Source organism: Parasteatoda tepidariorum, chromosome 4, assembly GCF_043381705.1.
Source record: "Parasteatoda tepidariorum isolate YZ-2023 chromosome 4, CAS_Ptep_4.0, whole genome shotgun sequence".
Classification (NCBI taxonomy): Eukaryota; Metazoa; Arthropoda; class Arachnida; order Araneae; family Theridiidae; genus Parasteatoda; species Parasteatoda tepidariorum.
This window is the reverse complement of record NC_092207.1, coordinates 33904818-33930860: the sequence shown is the minus strand read 5'-3', so window position 1 is coordinate 33930860 and position 26043 is coordinate 33904818. Positions and strand designations below refer to the sequence as shown.

General features: G+C 28.6%; 1 protein-coding gene across 1 annotated transcript in view; it reads left to right on the top strand.

The window, feature by feature from the left end:
- LOC107437662 (tudor domain-containing protein qin) overlaps positions 1-25578 on the top strand; it is a 61859-nt gene extending 36281 nt beyond the window's left edge. The window contains exons 23-38 of the mRNA XM_071180298.1: positions 268-503; positions 3210-3267; positions 6407-6524; positions 7323-7628; positions 8390-8540; positions 9535-9747; positions 11296-11444; positions 13223-13563; positions 15198-15370; positions 17095-17211; positions 17298-17378; positions 18207-18338; positions 20377-20620; positions 22691-22820; positions 25102-25264; positions 25447-25578. Of these exons, the coding sequence (XP_071036399.1) occupies positions 268-503; positions 3210-3267; positions 6407-6524; positions 7323-7628; positions 8390-8540; positions 9535-9747; positions 11296-11444; positions 13223-13563; positions 15198-15370; positions 17095-17211; positions 17298-17378; positions 18207-18338; positions 20377-20620; positions 22691-22820; positions 25102-25264; positions 25447-25554 (2720 nt within the window). The 3' untranslated portion in view covers positions 25555-25578. The remainder of the gene's footprint in view (positions 1-267; positions 504-3209; positions 3268-6406; positions 6525-7322; positions 7629-8389; positions 8541-9534; positions 9748-11295; positions 11445-13222; positions 13564-15197; positions 15371-17094; positions 17212-17297; positions 17379-18206; positions 18339-20376; positions 20621-22690; positions 22821-25101; positions 25265-25446) is intronic.
- The last annotated feature ends 465 nt before the right edge of the window (positions 25579-26043 follow it).

Here is a 26043-nt window from a genome sequence, read left to right as displayed (position 1 = left end):
TAACTCTATGAATTATGCTTCTTAAAATAATCTAATTAAAAAATTTTAACGGACTTTTAAAATCATTCAATGCACCATGTCCTTTTAATAATCCAACTTTAAAAATAAAAATAAAAACATTTTTTTCCCCTTAGCCTAGGCTTAGATGTAGAACATTCGAAGTAAATTTTTTTATATGATTATGTTATCTTAATGTAAATTTGTGCATTGTCTGTATATATTTAAGTGTTGAAACTACTCCAACTGTTATACCTTGAAAAATTTTAGGTTTGATATGTGCTGCTCAATTCAGTCTTGACAAACAATGGTATCGAGCAGAAGTAATTGGCCTGCCTGGTGGTGCAAAGGTTGAAGTTCGCTACGTGGATTTCGGCAACACTGAAATAATTCATCATAAGTATTTAAGAAAGCTCTTTGATGTATTTTTAAAGCTCAATATTCAAGCTATACCTTGCAGGTTGGCACATGTCAGCTACAATCAAGAAAAGTGTTGGAACTCAGAGGTAAGACTTTTTATGTGATTTATCTTTTACATTTATATTTGGCAAATGTTTCTTTTTCTGTCATAAAAGGAAATTTTTAGGAAGAAAAGGTTTTTTTCTGATTCCACCAGTAAAGAATTCTTAAGATATTTATTAAGCTGGTAAGAAAGGCTTATTAAATTATATTTAGAGTAGAATTTTTAATATATTAGATCATAACATAAGTCCAGCCTTTTTTTCTCCCATGAAACCTTAGCAACTTCTGTAACAAACCTTAAACATAACCAAGCTGAAAATTAATATTTATGTGATTACATTATTAATTTTTTAATTAAAGTATCTTTTAATTCTGTAATGTATTTCTTCGTCTAATTATTTTCTTTGTTTCTTACTGAATGTAATATTTCATAAATATTCCCTACTCAAAAAGTATTCTTTGTTTACCAAAGTATAAAAAGGTGGTGCTTTCTTTATGAAATATTACTCAATTTAGCATTGACTTTAGTCCAGCTTTTATTTCTCCTTTCATAAATTTAATAAAATAAACTAATTGATTTGTTTACATTCCTTAGTAATTCTTTTTAACTTTTAAAAAATAAGTAATGTAAACATCACCATAAAATAGGTAGTTATAGTATTTGTTGATTAATATCTTTGTTAAATGCATATGTTAATTATATGAAGTGAAAAAATATTTTTGTGGTATAAATTAATCTTAGGATCTTTTTATTGATTTTCTTTTTATAACATCACAAATTCAAAGAATGTACAATAGTTAGCCTTCATTATTACTAACATTTGTATTATCTAAATTTTATTTAGAAAACTTTTTTTAGAGAACTGTCCAATTTAAAGAGAAATTTCTGTAAAAAAAAAGTGGATATAAATATTTTTAGTTTTTATTTGACTTTGGTTTAAAGGGTGTTGAGAAGTTGATTGCCCAGAAAAACACTGGTAGCAGAATCACTGTACAATTAAAATAGTTTGTTAACAAATGATTTTGTTTCGTTACAGCTGCATTAATCTTTTCATTTAAAGGATAGATGTGAGAAAATTTTTACTGATATATTTTGTTACCTTTCAAATTTAAATGTAAACTAACTTTTTTTATTAGTAAATAATTTTATTCTTTCTGCTAAAGACAATTATACCTAATCAGCGCTTTCGAAAATCAAAGTACTTTCATATTGAAATGGTAAGTAAGAGAATTTTTATTTTCTATCCTGTTACTCTGTTATTTATTTTATTTTATTTCTATTGTAAAATGCCTTTGCAAAATTATTATTTTATTGTTTTTAAGCATCTTTAAAATTTTTATTCACAATGATAAATATGAAAATTTACGCCTAAGTTCTTAACACTTTAGAATTGTGGAGAGTACAGACATAAATTACCAAAGCTTCTCAAAATAAAATATTGAAATCAAATTTTTTTTTATAATGAGTATTATTACTTTTTGATTTATTAAGATTAATTTCAAAGTTTGTTTCGTTTAACATTTTGAAGAACTTTTAACTGAGCTGAGGATTGTGATTAATTATTCTACAAAAGACTAGCAGTTTAACCTGGTGTTATCTGACATTTTATAGATTAGCCTCTGCTTAATTAATTTTACAAGGTGACTTATTCCAATCCTTTTTTCATCCGCATCTGGTTCCAACATTTCATCCCAATGTCTATTTCCAACATTTTTTTTATTTTTCATAAAGTTAGATATTACAGAGAACCAGATAGTCACAGGTCTACTGTATGTGTCATAAACTAATTTTAAAAAAACTATGTGCTTATACTAACATTAAAAACTATTTGAATAAAAATTAATATTAGTAAATGCCAAAAATGGTTTATTGTTACTCAGTATGATAAATTAGGAGTAGAGAAATTAACAGTAATAATACATTATTAAAACTTTTTGCATATGTGTTGAATTTATTGAATCTTACAAATTTAATTATCCTATATTCTAATAAATATATATCCTTGGAATATTCTATCCTTGAAAGATGAAGTACACTACATGCCTCTAAAAGATATTTGTTTTTAGATAAATGTAGATTTTACAACCCTAGTGATTTTTTTTATTTTTTATTAGATGATTGTTTCCTTGTAGTTATTTTCACTTATATGTTTGTATCTTCTATAGCTCATAAAACAGGTGAAATATATTACATGATTGTAACACCTATAGAGCCTAGGAAAAGTCGTACATCATTAGATTTTCCTTTCTTTAATGTAGTTTTTATGTATTGCAATTTTACTTTAGTATTATAAGTTTACCTTTGTTTAATTAATCAAGGCATGTATATTTTGTGAGTAGGCTAATGTTAATTTTTTTATTTGATATCATATTTATTTTGTGCTCAACATTATGCTGCTGAACTAGACTTTCCTTAAAATACACTTATAAAAGTTAAGGAGTTTCATTCTTGTGTATAAGTGACAGCCCTTATTGTTCAGAGAGAAAATCTCCTCATTTTGATTTTATAATTGGTAGTTCTACCTTGTTAAAAAATATTTTTTAAATGATATTATGCAGAGACTTTCAGCAAAAATTGGAGTTGTTTTTTATTTGACTACAATTGTTACAGATAATTTTCAAGTCTATTTCCTGGGAAGATTGTTGGATATTCAAACTTCAACTCATTACTTTTTATGTGTATTTCACTTGTGATAATTGTGAATAGTGATCATTTTTTTACTCATTATATTTATAATTCTGTTTTCCAGGCGAAAGAGTGGTTGACAAATGAAGTATCTCGTAAGCAGTTGATAGTAAAATCTTTAGGTTTGCTATATTTATTCAATATTGATTGGGTTTTTTTCCCTTCATTTATATTTAGCATACTTTGTTCTGTAAAGACGGCCTAAAAAACACCCATCTTCTTTTATAATGCATTAATTTTGCCTCAAAAATACATACAAAGCCTGGTAAAATTTATACTTATTAAAAGTTTCTTGTAACAAAGTAGGGCATAAAAAATTTCTATTTCTAAATGTGTTTTAACAAGGAGGCTCAAAGCAAGATTTCAGTGAAGCTGATATAGTGCGGAAACAAGCAAGTCAACAGCCTAAAAGAAATATAGAGAGACATTGGGAAAGCAGATAATTTCCAAATGAACTAAGGTTATTCAAATAACTTGATGATGCATAAAATTGAAATGATTTGAATTGCAAAACAAAATTTTGGTAGCAACTAAGTGTCGAAACATAAGCTAAAGTCACTATTCATGACAGTAACTAATAGTTACAGTAAAGAAAGTAAAAGCAAAGATTTTGGGAACCTTATTTGAATTCAGTTCCATCACCTAATTACAACCTATTTATCTTTGTGCATAAATTAGGTAAGTGGAAGATTGAAATACAACTCAGTTTTCATTTAGAGAAAATACTTTCCCATGTGTGGTGTTTTTATTTCCAATGAACATAATGCGTCATACCTTTATGATGCCATTCTGTAGCGTCATACCTTTATGATGCCATTCTAGCCTTTATTTAACTGATCTGGCATGATTATTATTCTAATAAATTTTTATGCTTGCACATTACTTAAAAAAAAAGCTTTTTTGCCCAAAATGTATTTTTGCTCTAAAAATGAAGTAAAATTTTTCCGTTACTTAATAAGCTTCTTTTTTTTTGCTTCAAACTATAATTTTCAGACGTGCCAACTCTCCCGCATTTTGCGGGAGTCTCCCGNTTCCACAATTTTTGCTCTATTAGTGTGTAAAATTTCTTGCATTCTTATATTTAATAAATTTTTTACTTAAAATTCCTTAGAAGTGTCAAATATTGCATACCGTGCGCCTTTTTTTATCCCTCCTGAAATCTCCTGAATTCTTGTTAAGGAAACTCCTGAATGTTAATTTTGCTAGGTTGGCACGTCTGAATTTTGCTCTTCCACAATGGAGCTTGCTTTACTAGCCTAAAATAAGAAATTTTCTACTCTAAAACAGGTTTTGAGTCCTTGGAATCCTGTCAGGTTTTATAATTGTCCTGATTCATCTGATAAAAATACTTTGTCCTGATTTTTAGCTTTTTGATATGATGATCCTGATTTTTGTGTTTTTTAAAGTCCCATTTTCTACAAATACAAACGTGGATCTTATATTGATTGATATGGAGAATCAAAAGACATAGAATTTCCATCCAACATCTTTTTAACTACTAATGCAATTAAAAATCACAAAATTCAATACTTCAAACTTAGGTACCATCAACTAATTATATACCTTATCAGCAGGATTCAGTAATTTTGTAGGAAAAAATATTTATGATGACAAATTCATGGGTCATCCACTTCTTATTTTTAGCAAATATAATAAAAAATTAGTAGAGTAGCACAGTTATTGATTTGTCTCTTTCATCTGATTTAAAAATGATCAAATCTAATGAAATACAGTAATATCATTGAATGATGAAGTGAGGGGTTATATACTAAATTACTTTTGTACAAAAGTGTTAACTATGTATTCACTTTGTTTAAAAGAAAATTAAAATCCTAGGTTAAAATTATTTGATTAAAGAATTCTCTTACTAGATTACAAATTTTATTTAAATATTGGTATAAGGGCGAATCTCCCAAAACTTGACTTTTTCAGATCATTAATTTTTAAAAACTTAAAGTGCTTTAAAAAAAATCATAGTTACTCTTTATAGAGATAAATAAAGAGAACTAACTTTAACGTTGTTGGCGGTTAAGTCCATCTTCTGACTGAGAAAATGTCTGAAAAGTAACATTTTTGCAAAACAGTAATATGACATTTTTTATTTTATTTCTACTACAAAGTTCAAAAGACTAGATTCAGACTTAAGAAACCTCACTAAAATCATCACATTATTACTACACGAAATATGCATTATTTTTTAAAAAATGTTTTCACGTATAATAAAAATGTTGCACAGGTACATGTGCTATTATATGCCTCAGTTTGGAAAGTCGAATTTATTAGAATGTCAGGTAAATCTGATCTTCAGAGCACTTACCAGTAGAATGGTGGTAATAAACAGGGACAATTTGGCGGATATTAAAAATTTGCTCTTTTTTCATAAAATTATTTTTAAAAAAATCTTGTGCCAGGTGAGCAACATGATATCTTTGAGACAAACGACTGACAAATTATACGACTTAGTAAATTGAATGATTAAATAGTTTTGAAAAGAATTATCTTACACCTTTATATACATAGTTTATTAATAAACTTTAAATATTGAAATGTCAGTGTAAACATTTTAAATAAATTTAAAAATGTTTATTAGACCATGAGAGTGACATTTAGGTAATTTTAAAACTTTTGTTAAGAAATAATGAGTGAATAGTTTTTTTTATGTGCATGGGAAAAATTATGTTTTAAAGATATAAAAAATAATAACTTTTTTTCTCGAGCTAATTTTTTGATATTTTGTTTGGACAAGATATTATTAGGGTTTTGTATGAGGGAATATTAACTTAGAAATATATTTTTTAATGCATCAGTAAAAATTCTCTCTTATACGTGCCATGCTTTTCACAGAGAGTGCCCTCATAACGGAATTATGTTGGTAAATTTTAAAACTTAATGTCCTAAAAGTAATTTTAAGATTAAAAATATTTTCTTTTATAAAATGTGCCTTTATTGAATTTTAGTAAAGCAAAGTATAATTTTAATTTTGAAGAGCAATTTATAATTTTAAAAGTCATCTGGTATAAGTATACTGTTCCAAAAAATGTGCTTGGTTTCCCTAAAAAAAATCCCCCCCCCCCACATTAAGAAGTTTGTCCTGCTTAATGCCAAATATAATTCAAAATAAATTTTATTCTTCTGTTAGAAATGTATAAGTTCGCCAAATTTAATTATAATTTCTAAGCCATTTAATTTAAATAAAGCAAAATTATCTTACTTTAAATCCTCCTTATTCTTTTAAATTTTAATTAAAAATTTTGTCTATAGGTACCATTCCAGGAAGCAATAAGTCTGAAATTGTGATTTATTACTCAGATGATGTGTATGATGTCTGTGTCAATTCTCTAATGGTTGAGAAAGGATTTGCAACTGCTACTGGGCCATTGTAAATATTTTCCTCTTATTTATTTTACCAGTGATTATTCAATGATACAAACTTTTTTTTTTTTTTAAGAAAATAAAAATAAATGAAGATTATTGTATAAAAATATTGATAAAATTTTTAAAAATTAAGAAAAGCAATGTGGTAAAACTAAAAAAATAAATTTTCCACCTAAATATAAAAATAATGAATGATTAAAAAAAACGCTGTTAACTAAACAAAAAAAGTGCTTATAATAACTAACTAAGCTAAATTATTACACTTGCATGCATTGAAGAAATTTAAAAAAAAAAAAAAAAAAAAAGAGGGGAAAAAATTATTATAACAAAGTATTAACTAATTCAATACAAAATACCTCTATTAAATGGTACTACTTAATATCAAAGAAAGAGGAGCAAAAGAATGCATTTGCTTTCTACGTTCTGATACTATTCCACGCACGGGAAACTGCGACTTCTGATTCAATTCGTTTCAGTGTATTCTACAAAATGAAATTAACATGGTCTTCATAGCTGGCAAAATCAACATTATTTTCATAGCTAAGACAAAATTAACACAGTCTTTATCAGGTCCGTAAAATTCCTTGCTTGTTGAATCGTCACAGCACAAGTGTCTTTTTATATCTGCGGATTATGTCAGAGTTTTAGTGCATTGCACGAAGCAGAAGTCACTTTATCAGCATAATGATATATATGTTACATTGATATATCGCCCAATCCTAGTTGCCATTAATCCCAATTTTATCTATGCTATTTTGTTTTACAACCTTAGAAAATTTACTTATCCTTATGACTTTCATAGTGGCACTGCAGAAGTAAGGGTAAGGAAAGAGATTCCACCTCCCAAGGAAAACTTTGTTGACATGGATTCTTCAAATTCTCTAGTCACCTATAATCCCCTTATTAATCCTCCTGTTCCTCTTGAAGAAAGTATACCACCTCCAGTAAGTAACATCAAAAGTCCAAGCCAGAAACCAAAATACCCAACTCTAGCACCTCCGCCTTCTAATAAAGATAAGGAATACATCGAAGTGCATGTGAGTCATGTAGAATCACCGGGGTGCTTCTACATCCGCATTGCTGGTGACATGGAGAATAAACTTACAGCGTAAGTCATTTATTTTATTAATGAAATGCTAAGCTATCATAAATAATTAGTTTCTATGAAATGAGTATGGAAAAGTTTTGAAATCTGTGTTATGTTTTTAGTGTTATAAAATGCTAGTCTTTTTACATCTTTGCAAAGGCCACATAGGTAACACCCTATATTTGTCAAAACCCTCATATTTTTTTTATTTTCAAACTTAGTAAAGTATGCTGTTTTACCATTGACTTTTGCTGTGTATACTTTTTCCTCACCTATAAACAAAATACAAGAGAGATCTTAGTATGTAACCCCTGTTACTTTCCCACAGAACACCTTTTAGGAATCACTGGTTTAATTAATGTTGTATAATGTATAATTTGGGAAAAGATGATTCTGAAGTTATTTGTTACCACTCAAAATTCAGTTTTTTTTTTTTTTTTTTTTTTNTTTTTTTTTTTTTTTTTTTTTTTTTTTTTTTTTTTTTTTTTTTTTTTTTTTTTTTTTGTGAAAACTGCAGCACGCCTGATAATGAAGTAATTGTTTATGCACAATATCCCTTTTTTAAAAAGGAAAAATATTATAAATGGTTAATTCACAGTGTCCCCTACAATGATTTGAATTAAAAAGAAAATAATAATAATTTTACTCATCCTTTTCACTATGAATTTTCTGATAGTATAAAATAAAAAAGTTAAATTTTGAAAAAGTTCAAGATGTTTACGGAAATTTGCTTTTTAATTTATATTTTAAAATGCTTTTTATTTATTTGTTTTTTTTTTAAGGTTAATGAAGGAGATGCAAAAAGTGTATGAAAACCTTGAGGGTGAGGTGATTGACTGCAGCATTGGAAAAGCCTATGCTATTTATAGCCAAAAGGAAAAAAAGTGGTTAAGGGGAACAGTGACTGCTAAATTGGAAAATGATATTGTTAATGTAAGCATTACTTATTTATTTTTATAAAGATTTTAACTTAGAAAACAATGATTTTAAAAAATCTATCTTTTTAATAAGGGAAGGTTTTTATTTACTTTATTTATTTTTTTTATTTATTTATTTTTTTATTTATTTATTTTTTTTTTTGCTAAATTACCTGCAATTACTTCAATTGTTGTAAATTTTTTCATTGAAAATTTATTTCTTGAGGAATATTATGTCTGAGTTCAGTAATTGATGAAAGTTAAAACTCTCCTCCCTCATTCTAACTCGTCTCCCGTAAATACAAGATAGCTATTCTACTATTTCATCCGCAATGACTAGAACTTTTGCTTGCCATTTGCTCATACAGCCTAACTTCTCTGTAAAGAGTTTTACATGAGTGCTTTGATTCAAAACAGATCAAATTACTTAACCTGGTAACCTATTGTAATAATTGTGAATTGTAATAATTGTGTAATAACCTATTGTAATAATGGCTCTAAAAATCAAGAGCTATTTTGCTTAAAAAGAATAAGAATCTTTTTTTTTTTAATTCTCAGTTTTTTAAAAGTAATAATTTACTTCTCCCTTGATAATAATTTGCTGTCCCCTTTATTGTTGTTTATTAATGAAAAAAGTACGTAAAAAGCTTAAAATTGAAGTTCAGTTTTTTTTATTCCCTTGTCTCCCATAATAATTTTTCAGTTCAGTCATTTCTTTTTCTTCACACCCTTTAAATTATTGCTGTAGCATATATATTAATGTTTCCTCTAATGCTGCATGTTATTCTATGAACTGAATTAGTTTTTTACTTCTGGATATTAACTGTTTTCAATGCTAAATGAAATTCAGGAATGTATGCATAAAAATTTTAAATCAATCTTTTGTGCATCGCAAATTATTTTGTCTTTGAAACTAATTAAACTCTTTGAAACTTGTATTGACAGTTTAATTGCACATGTATTTAATCAATTGTGTAAACATTGTTATTTCTTCTACTTGTTTACTCAAGGTGCACTATGTTGATTATGGTGGTAATGATGATGTTCCAAGAACAGATCTTCGTAAACTAATTGATCTGTTTACAAAAGATGATGCCTTCTCCATACGTTGCCATCTTGAAGGAATAACCCCAACTGGAGGGAGTGCGCAATGGTCGCGGACAGCTTGTGATGCTCTTCAGCGGACTGTTGTTGGCTATGATGTTTTGCTACTTACATTTAAGGTTAAAAAAATTTTGTCTTTGATTCAACCATTTCATCACCCTTTTCCTTCAAAACTATGTTTGGTAATTTTCTTAGTGCTGCAGAACAATTTATGTGTTTAATCATCCTTGATTAGACCATCTTAAAAGAGTCATTTACAACTTTATTTTAAAAAATATTGGGTCAAAGCAATTTTATAAAGCATAAAAAAATCATTTTATATAGTGTTTTGTTATGCCCAATTTTAGTAAATATTTTTAAATTCTTGTCAAATATGAAGAAAATAAAATTACACATTGGAGATCCACAAATTAATGTGTAAATAAATTACAAAGCAGGAATGCTATCAAAATCTCATATAAAAGGTTTGTGTGTGAAAAGATCAAAATCGCTGAAAGAAACAGGAATTAAAACACCAATATTAAAAACTCTTTCAAGTTTCAACCCCATTAGGCGGGTTTTAACTTTCTATACTAATTAATATTTATTACTATCTTAAGTGAGATTTTTTTTCAGTATTTCATATTGTTTGCTTTTTCCTCAATTCAATATAAACTTCTGACCCCCAAATTGTCTAATATTCTGTTTTCATTTTTGATAAGGGTTTTAAAAATGTATATGAAAGGGGGTTTTTACAGAGCACTCATACGTTACATAAATGCATAATTTTACATTGGTTTAAATCAGCGCGATCTAGTACCTTTATACCCTAGAACAGGGGTGGCGAACCTTTATACACCAACGTGCCATTTTTCCTAAAAAAATTTTTAATTAGGTCATAGACGTGCCGTCAAATAATTTTGACTTCGTGATTATTGGGAAAATAATACTTTGTTTTTAAAATTGCNGAAAAAAAAAAACATTTTGCTGTGTCTCAGTTATACGCGTAATTCAGCTTAAAGTAACATCAGTGTGACTTTTGCTGTTGCAAATTAGATGACAAATAACTTATATTTAGGTTGTAAGATGTTAGTTTAAGCAGAACTGTTAATTTTTTTTTGCTAGTTATTCATTGTAAGCTTGTTTCTTATGGTTATTAATTGCTTTTTTAGCTTTAATTGTTAATTTTTTTATTAATAATTGTTTATTATTTTTTGTTTTTCTTATGAATTTTAATTTAATTGTTACATATGTTTTATAGTGTAATAACATTTGTGTAATAACAAATGTGATCAGTGGCGTGCCCAAAATATTGTGTCGGGTGCCATAAATGGCACGCGTGCCATTGGTTCGCCATCCCTGCCCTAGAACATGCTGTTATAGACAAATAAGAAACAAATTTATTTTAAGAATTAACTGAAAAATTTATTAACTGATTTTTAGTCTGTCGTCATGAGAATGTTTTATTTATTATTTTGTGCGTTAGACCACGCACAAAATTCATTTTAGATAAATCTATAATTAGTATTAGTTGTATGAAGGGTATTTATTTCTAGTTCCATCTTGTCTTTTTTTTTTTTTTTTTTTTTTTNAAACAATTTTTTTTTTTTTTTTTTTAAGTTTTGTTTGGAGCTAATTTTTTGTATCATTGCATTACTTTATTATAAAAATCTTTTTTAACTTTTTAGGGAGAACCTGATAAAGAAAACAATTCTTTGCCAGCAGATTTATATATTGAAAATTTGATACAAGGAGGTGCTCTTGAACCCACTAGATTAGAGTACCTTAGCATATCCGAAGAATTAGTAAAGAATGGCCTTGGACTTCCTGTGAGAAAGTAAGATTTTTATTTTTTTTATAAATCCAGATAAACCTCATCTCTAAATATTTATAAATAAAACTTCACAATAGTTTTCTATAAAGCAGAATGTGGCAGAATTTTAACATCTTCCTGAAGTTTTATTGTTAGTTGACTTATAAATAAATATACCAAGTGTTACAAAATTAATGGTCTAAACTATAGAAGAGGTAGGTTTTGTCATAAGAATTAAGAACTGATTAATGACCAGCAATGTTGTCTTATGTCCCTTTCCTATTATAAGCTGGCTGTTTGTGTGCTTTTATTTATCTAGATAACCTTAGTTTTATGCTTTCTAATGATTGTTGTCATTCTTAATAGCTGTTTTATCTATATTCAATGATTTGGCAAATGATAAATAATCTTCCGAGTCCTCTGAGTTTTGATACCAGAGACGGAACTAGGGTTTACTACATGCCAGGGTTAAACTCAGTTTTTGTGCTCCTTGCGATTGATATCAGACTTAAAGGACCTTTTTCAAGACTGTTTTCAATCTTAGATTGTGTTAAAACTGAAATTTACCGCACCTGACATTGATTGTGAAGTATTACATTGAATAAGATTTTGAAAATTTAAATAATGTTTTTCCAACTTCATAAATATTCATACAATTACGTTTAAAATTTGACAGTGCCTGTTATTAATGTAATATCTATTACATTTAGATGTTTTTGATCGTGTTTTTTGCTTTTGATTGATTAATTATTATAAGCTTCATTAAAGGCATTATGTAGTAAAGTATTTTTCATTCTCCCCAATTCGTTAAAAATAAATGTTTGAAAAGCCTACCTGCAAAGATACAATAATAGACATTTGCGTCAATTTTCGATTAATCATATAAAAATTTGAAGAAATTATGGGGCTTTTAATTAGTAAGTAAAACTAGGGATATTTAAGAGAGAAAATCATTTTATTCAGGAATTTATTTTTCATGACTTTGTCGACCCTGTCAAGCTACCCCGGCGTCAGATCTAGCCCCCTTCCCATTAGCTGTGCAAGTCTGAGATAGGAAATAATCCACAATGCTCAGTGAAACTGAGAATGTTTCAGACTTGCTGAGAAGATTTATCAAATTAAAAAGTTTTTTTTTTTTTTATTTCCCATAAGCTGCACAATCAGTCTTCTCGATGAGCAGACCTAGTGCATTCTCCAGAAGTGGTATCCACTCTTTCAGGACCACCACAATGGGTGAGATACAGTTGGCCATGTTTATTTGGACGTCTAGTTTCTGCCACACTAGATGGCAGCACCAAGACTCTATTTGGATGCTAAAGTGCTCTGGGAATTTAATTTTGCCGGAAATGCCAAGAGCCAATAAGGCACTCCAGGGATCTTTTACATGCCGCATAATCATACAACATGGCCGCTGAGGATTTTCTGCATCCCCAAAATCCGGTGTCTGGGCCGGGAATCTTACCCGCAGGCTTGGGCTCAGAAGAGCCGACGACAAACCAACTGCGCCACCCAGCCACTCAAAGTAAAAAGTCCTGACACATATTTTTCTGATAATGATATTGAAACAGGAATTAGAAGGGGGGAAAAATTTAAATCTTCATAATCAATTGAAGACTATCGTGAATCATTTTCTAAAATCACTAATATCTGTCGAAGTATTTGAATTTTTCAAAATATTTTAAAGGTATTAAGGAATCAAAAAATGAAATGTAATTTTTTTTTCTGGTTTAAAACATTGTTTTGCCCTTAATTCACTATAATTTGTTAAAACCAAAATTTTTATTCTCATCATGCTTTTGTAGGAAATGTAGTGTTAAGGATGATGTGCCTGCTGCAAAAACTCCTGATGTCAAAAAAGAAGATGTAAATAAAACTAATGAATCTCTTACTCCAGAAAAATGTGATATAGAAATGATAGAAAAAAATACCTCAGAAGCCTCTAAAAATGGGTGCATCAATGCCCAAAAATGTGGTGAGATTCCCATTATAGAGTTACCAGCGGTGACAGTTCCTAGTCCACCCAAACCTAGAAAACCTAAATTCCAGTGGCTACCAGCTGTGTTACCTCTTGAATCTACATTCCGTGCATACATAACTAATGTTGGGGAAGATGGTAGTGTTCATCTTTATGTTTTAAAGGAAGGTAAGTTGATAATCAGTAGCTATTGTTAATCTATTATGTTGTTTTTTTTAAATATGTTTTTTGAAAGACAAGAAGAAGAAACTGGAAAAACCAAAAAATAAATGTACGACACTAAAAATGAGAAATGCAATTGTTTAGATTAAGAATAGTTTAAAAGTTTAACAAATAAAATTTAATGCTATACCATGAAGTTAGAAGCTGTTTAAGTTTTTTTTTATGTAGCTATTTTCTTATTTTAGTTTTATGTGGAATTTTAAAATTAGATATAAATATTATTTGTATTCTTAGTTTCCTAACAAATATGTACAGTTAAATTTTTATAAATTGTATGTACTTTGTTGATTTCAGTTGTTTGCATATTTTACATTAAAAATTTTAATTTATCGCTAATAATTGCAAACAGATTTGTTTTTTCACAGCTTTAATTCTGATGAATATTGCAAATAATTTTAAGCTATTTTCAGCTGGCTAGATTTTTAATTTTTTTTATTTATTTTTTTTAATCTATGCATTTTTTAGCAATTTTAAACATTCATTTTGTTTTCAGTTGTAACAAAATAAATAGCTTGGAAGTTAATGTTAGTAATTAAACTAGATTAAAAGGGCAATCCTAACTTGTTTAAAAAAAATTTTCAAATATTATATTATTATTTTTTTTAAAATTTCCACTTTCTTAGGAAGAAAAGTGTCATCCATGAAATATTAAAGATCTTAGTAGAAAACGCAACTGTTATATTTTAGTGGTTCTGCCAAAATCAGTATAAGAATGTATTGAAAAATCAACGAGTTCTTTGCAAGAAAATCTTTGAAATTATAAATATCTTTTATTTAAATAATTATATTAACTATTTCATATGTATATATATGAAATATTTAACAAAAAATATTTGTGTATCCTTTATAAATAATGTGTAATGTTTATTAACTTAATTATTTTATGAATGAAAATTACAGTATATGGAATTTCTTGAAATAACTAACATTCCTAAGTTTAATATTCTTAAAATTAAACTTTGAGCTTGCTTTTTTTTTCTTTGTCACAATTAGCTTTAGTTATTTGAAATATGAGTTATAATGTTAAAATAGTTATCAAAAATTACAACAAATTACCTATCATCGAAAAGTTATTTATGAATTAAATTATTATTGTAATAATTAAGTTATTATTGTAATTAAAAAAAAGGGCCCGTTAGCCTACCCGTTTCAATGTTAAAGATTTGATTTTTGAATTGTCTTATTCGTATTACTTACTTTTTACCCTTTTTTTGTCATTCCAAATAAACATCTTTCAATAGTTCTTAGTGTTTTAAGTCTTTCTATTAATCTGCTAATGAGAGTCCAAGTTCCTTTTTCATTTGGTGCAAGTAACACACTTTGACTGGAAGAGTATTTTTTATATATGAAACTTTAAATTATGATTTTATTTTTTCATGACTTTTATGGAGCTAAATATCAATTTGATTTATTTTTGGACTTTTATGGAGCTAAATATCAATTTGATTTATTAGGGCGTATTTTCAGGGTAAGATCTAATTTTTGTGTCATATTGAGAAACATGGTTGCTATTGCGTGTATTAAAATATTTCAATGAATTGCTGATTAATTATGATCTCTTGTTGGGTTTTTTTTTTCAGGTAATAGCCAGGTTGATATAATAAAGAAGGCTCTGCAGTTCAAGTTTACTAGAGATAGTTATGAGCCGTTAAAAGAGCCTCCGTCTGTTGGAGAAGCATGTATTGCAAAGTTCAGTGTGGATAGTTGTTGGTATAGAGCTGAAGTACTAAATATCTATTCAGAAAAGATAAAGGTAATTTCTATGTTACTTGTTCCATAGCTGCTCAAACAATAAAGATAGCCTACTATGATTTAAATCAGTTCTTTTGTATTTGTTACTGAATTGTTTCGCTTATAAAACTAGTATTTTATTTTTTTTCTTTCTATCAATGCTTTATTATTATTGCATGATTATAAAGAGAAAGGCTTTAGCTGTTAAGTGTTAATAATTACAAGATAACATGTTTTATCTATTATTTAACATATCTGTATTTCTTCAAATATAAGCTTTTGTAGTCTGTTTATATATATATTGCTCAGAAGAGCAGTTTCTGTCCCCCTCTGAGTTTTAATATGACTATTTTTATTCTATTCTATAGTCCTGCAGTAGACTGATCGTAAAATACCAAAGTCAGTCATTACTAGCTGTGGTCAGTAAGCAGGTGGGCGACCACTTTGATCAGCCTGCTTAGGGACAGAGGGTGTCCGGTATTGGTCCTCGTTAAATTTTTCTACCATAAAGTGCTCAACTTAGTGCACAAGTCATTGGGCTACCAAAGCAGAGGAGCCCCTCTGCAGAGGATCAAAATTATGATGGCATGTTTTCGGACCATCCTCAGAAATGTTATTCAGACCGTCTCAAATAGCCCATTGTGCAGTTCCAGTGTGACGTAACTAGAATACCTACTTACCTATTCTATTTTATAATCATGAATAAATAGCCTATCAGCGTAAATAGGAAAACATCAGATCTATAACTTGGTTATTTTGAACTCAACTTAAGATTTTTGAGTCAAGTTCTGTGATAAATTTAGACTGTTTTTAGTGAGACCAGCTCCATATTTTATGAAAAGGGAAACTTTAAAACGTATGGCATTTTTATCTAACCCACAAACCATCTAACTTTGCATCATCACTGTAGTCAACCTACAATTGTTTGAATTCAAATAATGTATCACTTGTTTTGCAGAACTGTCTAAAGTGGTAATTTATTTAATATGCTATTGATTCACAAATAGAACTATGAGATATATTTTACTTCTACTGAGATCAATGACAGATTTATTCATCGATTGAAGTGGCAAAGACAAGGTTTTGTGTTTATTTATGTCATATTAATGATTAACCGTGCTTTTATATACTGAGAAAAGCCTTAGGAAAATCTTAAAGAATTTATGAACCACTTTATTAAGTAGATCTGCTTTATACCCATGTTGTAATTTTATTGTTTCATAACCTTTTTTTTTTTCATTTTTGAATTCTAATTTATGCAGTGGACAAAACGATTCCTTGCATTTAACGCAATCTCACTTCTGGATTCTTGCACTTTTCCCACCTTTTTTCCAAATTGATCGGATTTTTCTGCAATATTAATAAGAGCATGGTTTTAAAACATCTCCAAACCGGTCCTTCACTTTTTCAATTCAATTGTTGTTTCAATGGCTCTTTTGTCACCTGTACTCAGTGATGGATAAAAAATACCTTTCAATATTGGCTACCAAAAATGGAAGCATCGTCTATGTTAAAATAACTCTGGCATAAACAAGCTGGAGAGTCCAGTCTTTTGGAAGGACTTAAACCTGTTTTTGATGAAATATCCAGTAATATTTTTGTGCATGCATATTCATTGATGTATCTTACTTTCCCACTATTACTATAAATATTACTTGTATTTCCATTTGCGTTTACAAATTATTTTGTTACCATAATTGGTTTACGTATGTACCATTAAATTAGGGATGTCTTTATTACTATTAGGTGAACTTTGTTGATTATGGTAATAATGAAATGGTACCACTAAAAGATATTAGACCAGAAATTATAATGCAGAAATTTGCACGACAGTGTATAGAATGCAGTTTATATGGCTTAGATGTAAGTACTTTTTCCCCCTTTTTGATGTCTTAAATTGTAATGTATATTTTCAATTTACAAAAAAAATAATCAATTTTTATTTATAGGAATCTTTCAAATGGGATAATGCTGTGATAGATTTTGTACATAGACAGTTAGTTGAAACAGAAGTTGATGTGGAAATAATGGTAAGAAATTCATTTTGCTTTTTCTAAATGATTTTGTGAAGCTTTTAAGAAATTAAAATTAATTTCTATTTTGTCGCTGTGAACAAATTGTCATTTTACATAGTGCACGAATACATATAAAGTGTATGTTAAGTCATGCTAATGGTGTATGCACATTCAAATCATGAAGCAGTATGATTTTTAGGAAGGTTGCTTTAATCAGACAGCTCAAACTTTCAATTTTTTTAATATAATTGAAGTTACAACACGAGGATAATACATATATTTAAGTTCTATCTTTCCAAAATTGTTAGTCTGTTAGTGTTATATCAGTTGTCTTGTTAATAGTTTGTTAAAAAACTAAGAAAAAAATTAGTCACTAGTTCAAAGGGCCAGTAACTAGTCTGTACACATTTTTAATCGTCTATTTACATGCCACTATTAGAAAAACTAAGAATGTGTAATTTCAGAATTATGAGGAAACATGCTATTTTGTGACAAAAAACAGACCAAAACATTAAAAAAAAAAAAAAAAACTGCATATTATCCTTTTACATTGATTACTGTTTCTCGGAGGACCTCTGATTACCATTTTATGTTGGTTTAAATCAAAATTTAGTGTGTGTGGTCTTGGACCAAAAGACTATCAATAATTTTGAGCCTTGTTTTATAAAGATATGTATAGTAATATATTTGATACTTAAAACATGAATATCATTTTCTGATAAATTTGTTGCCTGCAAAATTGTCTTAATTGTTTTTCATTTGCATTTTTTTAACTGTTATTACATGTGTCTTCTCTATTAGATAAATTGTATATATTTATTAACATAGTTATCTTAATACCAGGGTCCATCTAACAATGGCAAGCTTCCATGTCGTATCAAAATGTTATCTGGTATGGATATATCTGAACTATTACTAAGCATGGGATTTGATTCTGCCGAGGAAGAGGATTTAGGTCACCTGTCAGTATCTCAAGTAAGAAATTATTTTATTTATCCTTATAAGACATTTATCAATTTTTAAGTATATTTATTGTCTAAGTCTAAAGCCTTTTGGGAGCCGTGGTGGCTCAGGGAATAGAGCTCTCGTCTCCCAATGAGGTGACCGGGTTTCGATCCAAGCAAAAGCCAGTTGATTCGAATTCTGCACTGACCACAGTACTGAAGAAAAATACCCTCAGTTGCAGACGAATTATGGGTTAGTCTCCTTGCCGTCAGGCTGGCGGTGGAAGGTTTTCGTGGTTTTACTCTCCATGTAAGGCAAATAAGGGTTAGTTGAAGCCCTCCACAAAGGCAAATTTCTCTCAATACTTGATCTAGCATTTCCCTTACCTTCTGGATTAGGTTCAAAATTACCAAGGCTACGGAGTTGAACATTAGTAGCCGTAAACTTCAAATTGGGTCGGCTGTTCGACGACGGTAATATAATGCAATAACAAAACTTATGCATGTCTCTGCCTTCCAACCAAATTACAATTTGAAGGTCACAGCTTTGCATCAAAAATATTTCTTTCTCATTTTTATTTTTAATAAACTAGACAAAACTTTTACTGATAAAAGAAAAAGTCTCGTAAAACTAAAAAAATTATTTTTTATACTACTGCCAAGATGTTTTTGTTCAATAAAATCAAGTTAAGCAAGAAAATTACTAATTATTTTTAAAGATTTTACAAAATTATAAATTATCTAGTAGAAAGAGAGAAAGCTAATGAAAAGGACTTACCCATATATAATGTGTGACTCATTTTGGATATGTCATTGTAGATAGTCTTATAAAAGTTTAAGTAATGATTTGAACATTTAAATGCTATTTGTTTTTCCCACAAAAGTGGTGAATTAATCAATATTTTAGATGTTACTTATTCATATGTTTTGCATGTTTTTAAAGTTTTATTGTACAAATATTTTTATCGTATTTCTAAAATTTAGTGACGCTGATCATTTTACAACATTAAAATTTGGAGCATTGACACAAGCTGGAACAAAATATTCACTGATGAAAAAAAAAATGTCATATAAAGTCTTTTTCTTTTTTATACGACATTGAAATTTAGTTTTAAATTTTACTTGTAACTTTATTTTAACCATTTCATTTCTTTTTTATTGAAATACAAATAGACCTGAACATGATAACTTCATCTGGTGATAGGATTTTCGCACACTTAGATTCAGTCTTCATGATTTGAAGGACTCACCTAAAACACATTAAGTTTTGCATATGACAGTCACAAAATTAAACAAAAAAAATAGATGTACTTTCTCACCGATTTGAATTCATAACCCTCAAAGTGTGGGGGAGACTTACAGCAGTAAATATGCTCTCAACACATAAATGAGAAGATCTGTTGAAATTTTGGACCATTAAATGTTAACTTGACTTCTCTCAAAACCTTTTTGTTCACAATTTTGAAACTTCTCTATTCAAAGGCTATTCCTTATAATTATTTATTACTGTAAATTATTTAATTTAATAAAGATAAAAACTTTTAATTGACAAAATAAAGAATTTCATTAATATCAGCCAATTAATATTTAAGTTTTTAAAGTCTTATTTTCAATTTTCAGTCCTATTTTTAAAAGGGTTAACTTTTAAGACTAATAATGGCTGTATATTGTGTTAATAAAAATCTTATGAAGTCATAATTTTTAGTCATAAATACTTTTTTTTTTCTTCTTTTAAATGAGTATCAGTGCATATTAGGCATGTTTGTGAGTTTTTTAAGTTTCCTTTACAATTACAGTTTCCTTTTAAAAATAAATTTAAAAAAATGAGGGACTCTATATAATTTATCTGTAGATAGTTTTATACAATAAAAAAATTATTACTTAAAAAAAAAGTACATCAAGTCGAGGTTTTTGTTACTTTACAGTATCGACTCTTGAACGCAACCCTACTTACAATTTTTTTAAATTTTGCTTCTTTTTATCAAAAGTTATTCAATATGTTTTGTGTTTAACTGATTGCGCTTGTTTCTTGATACTGATTTTTTTTCCTCTGTATCCTATCCTAACAGACTGAACTTGATGAATTTAAAACATTCTCTGCTGCCAAAGAATGGAGAGAAGGAGATCTCTATCCTGTGTGTATCACACAAGTTCCTTCTCCTAACATTGTCTATTTACAACAGCTTAAATTTGAAAATCCAAAAGAAGACTATGAAATAGAACATAATCAAGTACATGATGCATTTCTTCAGCTGATAGCAGAGCTTAGGGAAAAGGCCGACAGCTTCCCAAAATTGAAAGAACCTCTACCAGGTACGAAAGTCTTTATTTTAGTTTATTGCAGCTAATAAAATTATGGATAATTAAGTTTCTATTATTAATTTCTTTCAGTTAAAGCTGTTTTTATTTTCCTTTTTATTAAAGCAGTAGAAAATATATTCAGTGAAATGTTGATGCATTGAAATTCTACAGAGTTTGCAAATTCTTGCAGTAAAATAAATGGAAAAAAAGTTTCCTATTAATGAAAAACTTGAGCTTTTCCCCCTGCTCGCTTGCCTCACCAATCTTTTCCCTCTGATTTCTGCAAACTTTTTCTTTTTAATTTTTTAACAAAAAATTATCACATCAAAATTAAAACATATTCAATTGAATAATCCCAAAATATTTTAACATATTAAGACAGATTTAGTTTCCATAAATATAACAGGTTGCATTAGCTTATAGCTCTGTATTTCCATTAATGCATGTTAGGGTTGAGACTTGATAGATAGCAGGAGGTTGCAATAAAAAGTCAGAAGCAGTTTGTAGCTTGAAAGAATTTGTAGAGGGATTGGAATTTGGCCCGAGGATTGAAAGACAAGTTCATGATATCAGTTTATTCTGAAGCTATAAGAACTGGTAAGGTTCTTTAGGGGCTTTCTGAAATGAGGGACATTTTCGAAGAAAGTGATTGTTCATGTCGATACCTACGCAGTACAGACAGTTTTGGGTTTTGTATCAATTTATGCTTGAGTAAAATCGCATTTCTCGGAAGAGATTTAGTTCTGTGTGTGGCAATTAGTCCATAGAGATTTCGGGAGCTGATTAGTGGACAGTGATCTTGAGATCCATGAAGATGATGTATTTGCAAATCTTCCATACACAGAGTTCTTTATTTATCAGTTCCTTAAGGAAGGCTTGTCTATGGTCTTGAGGTGATGAAAGATGTGAAATGAAATTTTGATTTGGCGCTTGTTTTGCAAGCTTGTCTGCGTGTGCATTTTCTTTTATTCGGATGTGAGATAACAGATTCTTTAAATTTGGGTTAAAGAAATACTGACATGTAAACAATAACTTTTAAGTCTATGCTGCTGACAACCAATGAAATTGGTTCATTCTAAGTTACTTAAAGAACAATACCTGCGTCGTAAAATCTTATTTATGCGTCCTTTGAAATTGCATGGATTGGTCATCATTTTTTTCATTATGTTATTATTATTTATGTAGATACCTTTATAATTTTGAAAACTATTAAAAATTTCTTTTTTTTTTTTTTGAATTACTCTTTTTGCAATTCGCGGACAAATCCTTAGTTTTTCACCTCCTTACAAACCATTCAAAATTTTAGTAAATCTTTTTGATACTTGCTTAAACTCTACTTTGGGACTGGAACTATAAGAACTGCGCAGTACTAACAGAACTATGCAAAATTACGGGAAATATAGTCTGGGGTGACATTACCCTCTTTTATGTTAAAATCCTTTAGGGGTGACCCTAAAATGCTTTTTAATTTTATTCAACTAGATGAGTGTTATATAAAATTAATAACTTATGCAATATAGAGGAAAATTTCAGTGCATAGAAATTTTTCTTATTAGTTACTCTTTGACCCCAACCTGGCACTTCTAACTTTACTCTAGTTGTGATGTCAGTATAGGCATTACATATTTCCTAGCTTTTAAATTTCCTTTTCAAAAATTTAATCATTTCTAATCCCTCTTAAAAAAATAAATCAGTTATTTAATTTTCGAATATAAATATTTTTATTTTCTTAGCAATTAATGTAACTGCTAACTTTTTAATTCAGTACAAATGCATAACTCATTAATTCAGTTGTTCTGACATTGAATAATAATTTTGGTTACTCACTTGTATTAAAATAAGAGGTTAGTTATTATGTTTATTGAAAATAGAAATATTTGTTTTCGCTCTTTATAAAATTTAATTTAAGGTAATTAACTGATTTATTTATTTAAAGAGAGATTGACAATGATTAAATTCATGAAATAAGACATTTAAAACCTAGGAAATGCCCATAATGGCATCGCACTAGCAAATAGTTATTTTTTCCTCTTATTATTGTTTATAATTTATAAAATAAAATGTTTTCTTGTTGTATCATAGGTATGCCATGTTGTGCTAAATACAGTTATGACCAAAACTGGTATCGTTGTGAGGTAACAGATCTTACTGAGGATGGTGTGGTTGTCCTGTATGTAGATTACGGTAACACAGAAGTTGTGTCTCCAAATGAGTAAGAGATTTTTAGATATTTATTTATCTATTGACATTTATTTACCTTGTATTGATTAAATGCAGTGGTCGGAAAAACTACCTTATTTTTGTAGTTTACTACTTTGTTGCAAATATGTTTAACTATAACTAGTTTTTTACATGTAGTGACTACACACTACTTTGAAATTGTAGTAACTACTTCACTCTTTTAAGGAGACGAACTTTGCTGAAGCACTTAATTTACACCATTGTTCAAAATGTTTTTGAATAAGAAATAAGCTTACATAATGTATAAATGTAAGGGAATAATTAAAAAATTGTTATTCATGTTTACATGAACCATTTTGTTATTACAAAGCAATGTTTTTTTTTTTTTCGAATTTGTTCAATCGACCTTCAAATTTTTTTATGCCTTCTTCGATATCGAATATTTAATTTAAAAAATACGAAATTATTAAATACTTGAAATTTTAAGTGTTTATTTTGTAGTGAATTTTAAGTGCTCTTTCTTTTATTTCCTCTAGTGAATTGAATAATTCCTTTCCTTTGAAATAACATCAATGTTTCACGAGTGTACATTCGCATGTGAAAGTATGATTAAAGTGATTAATTATTTTTCGTAAAGGCTATTTTAAATATTAGCTATACGTGATTCTTAATATGTCATTCCTGTTAGCTCTGCTTCAGCTGCAGGGTCATTTTCATTGCATCCATTGACGGACTCTCGAAGATTTATACCCATCTAATTAGAAAAATTAGTTACGTTAGAGCCTTCTTTCTATACTAAACTAACGTTAAAAGTATTAGCCAAGAATCACTACAGACTACTTTATTTTTAAAAAATAGCACGCTACATTGTAAATTACAAGAAATTTAGCGACTACATTAGTTTCCCTACTTGTAGTGCGCTGTTTCCGACCACTGGTTAAACCATAGGTATTAATATTTTATTAAGACCTCATAAAAGATCAATAATCATGCCGGGCTCTTTAAAAAGTCCTTAAATAAGCCTAACAATTAAATATGATTTTTTCCTTTCAAACCTCTTAATTTTAATTTTGATGGCTTAAATTGCATTTTATAATTGCTCTACTCACTATTCTTAGTGCAATTTTTTTTTAATTGTTCAAATAAAATTTAAAATAAATTCTTATCTGTTATAAAATCAATATGCTTGATTTCTCGTATCTCTATCTCTCTCTAGCCTTTAATGCTTACTCTTAATTCTTGATAATAAGTATGATACACACTACACCTAATAATGTTTTATCATACTTGTTATGAAAAGTAAGCAGACTTTAGGGAAATACCCATTACTACAATAAGACAATACTGTCATGCAGTAGAAAAATCATCATAAGCAACAAAAAAATCAAAATTGAGGTTTTTATATTTTTGCTATGATAAACTATAGATTACAAAAGGACTTTTTTTGAAAATTTTTGTTTTATCAGTTTTCAGAAATTCTATTTTAGCAATAGAAAGAAAATAATTTTCTACCACTTTTCTCCGAAATTACCTTGAAGCACTTACATTGTTTTTTTCGAAAGCATTAGCCTTCTAATGAGGTGGGCCAGGTTCGAATCCCACCGATGGCTGGTCGATTCGAATTTCGCACCCCGCTGGCATCGACCACAGTGAAGTTAAATATATTCAGTGGTAGAAGGATTGTGGGTTAATCCCCTTGCCGTCAGGAGGTTCTCGTAGTCTTCCTCTCCATGTAACGCAATTGCATGTTATTTTCATTTCCACGAAGACCTCCACGAAGGCAAATTTCTCCAAATACTTGATCCAGGAGTTCCCTTGTCATCTGGATTGGGTTCAAAATTACGAGGCTACGGAGTTGAACATTAGTAGTTGTAAACCCAAAGTTGGCTGTTCAAAGCCGGTTACAAAATAAAATTGCATAGCAGAATAGTTATCAATTCATGGCCATGTGATGGATAGTCTACGTTTTAATTACATATTACTTTTGACTCTCGCTTCATTAAAATCTACCCTCTATCTATTCAAATATCAATTAACATGAATAATAAGCAAAGCTTTTGTTAGTCTTATGTTTGTATAATTATTAATATATGTTTTGTGAGGGGAAAGAAAACATTTTTGTGTTAATTACATTATATTTTTATGGTTGTACATACATTTGTATACAGTTAAGCATTATTAAAGAAAAACTTTAATTGCTTTTCATTTTACCATCCTAATAAGTCAAATTACTTAGTGGAAAAATTAACTTTTAAAGCAACCTTTTAGCCTTATGTCAAGGAAATATGTATATACAGTTCACTTTCTTTCAGCCTTCGAGAATTAGAAAGCAGATTTATTGAATTTCCAGTGCAAGTATACTTTTGTGAACTTCATGGTGTAAAACCTAAAGGTGTTGATTGGGACCCTAGTGTCCATGAAAGAATGGTGAAGAAAAGTCTAGAACTAAATCCAGAATTTGAGGCTAAAGTTGTGGTCAGTATAACATATCTATTTTTCATTTAATCTTTTGAAATACAGATTTTTTCTTCAATAACTTTTCTTTCTTTATATCTTTTAAGATGAAATTTTTATTATTATTTTAAATGTCAACTTAAATTATTATTTTATAGATAAAGAGTTTTAAATTTTTACTTAAACTTTCTTCATTTCTTCAGATTCCTGATAAAATTTTACAAGTGGACATCTTTACAAAAGTTGATGGACAGTATAGATTAGTTTACGAAGACCTGGTTGAAGAAAATCTCATTGTTTTAGATAAATGATAAAAACTTTGTTTATATTTCATACAGTTATCTGTGTCATTGTGATTAATTCATATTTTTTCTCCTCATGAACAAGCTCTCTGTAATTATTAAGCTAGATCATTTTTTATGTGATGTGGTTATGCTTCTCATTTGTTTTGTACATATTATTTTGTTATGAGAGAATAAATATTTATTTTAACTAGTGGTGTACTTATTCCCTAACTACACTAACAGTTTTGTAATCCACAGCATACTTCATTAATTATTTACATCAGATTAACTTCTGATGCAAATAATTTATGAAGTATGTTGATGTAATGATTTCATGTTGTGCAAAGAATGCTACAAGTGCTAAAACTTCAGTATCAAATCACTAAGTCTTCTTGAGGGGTAGATTTTTTAAAGATAATTTATTTGAAATTTAAATTATCGTGAATGAAATGAAATTTTGAAATAGCATTTGAAATTTTCAATAAGAATATATATTTTGAAATAGCATGAAAACAG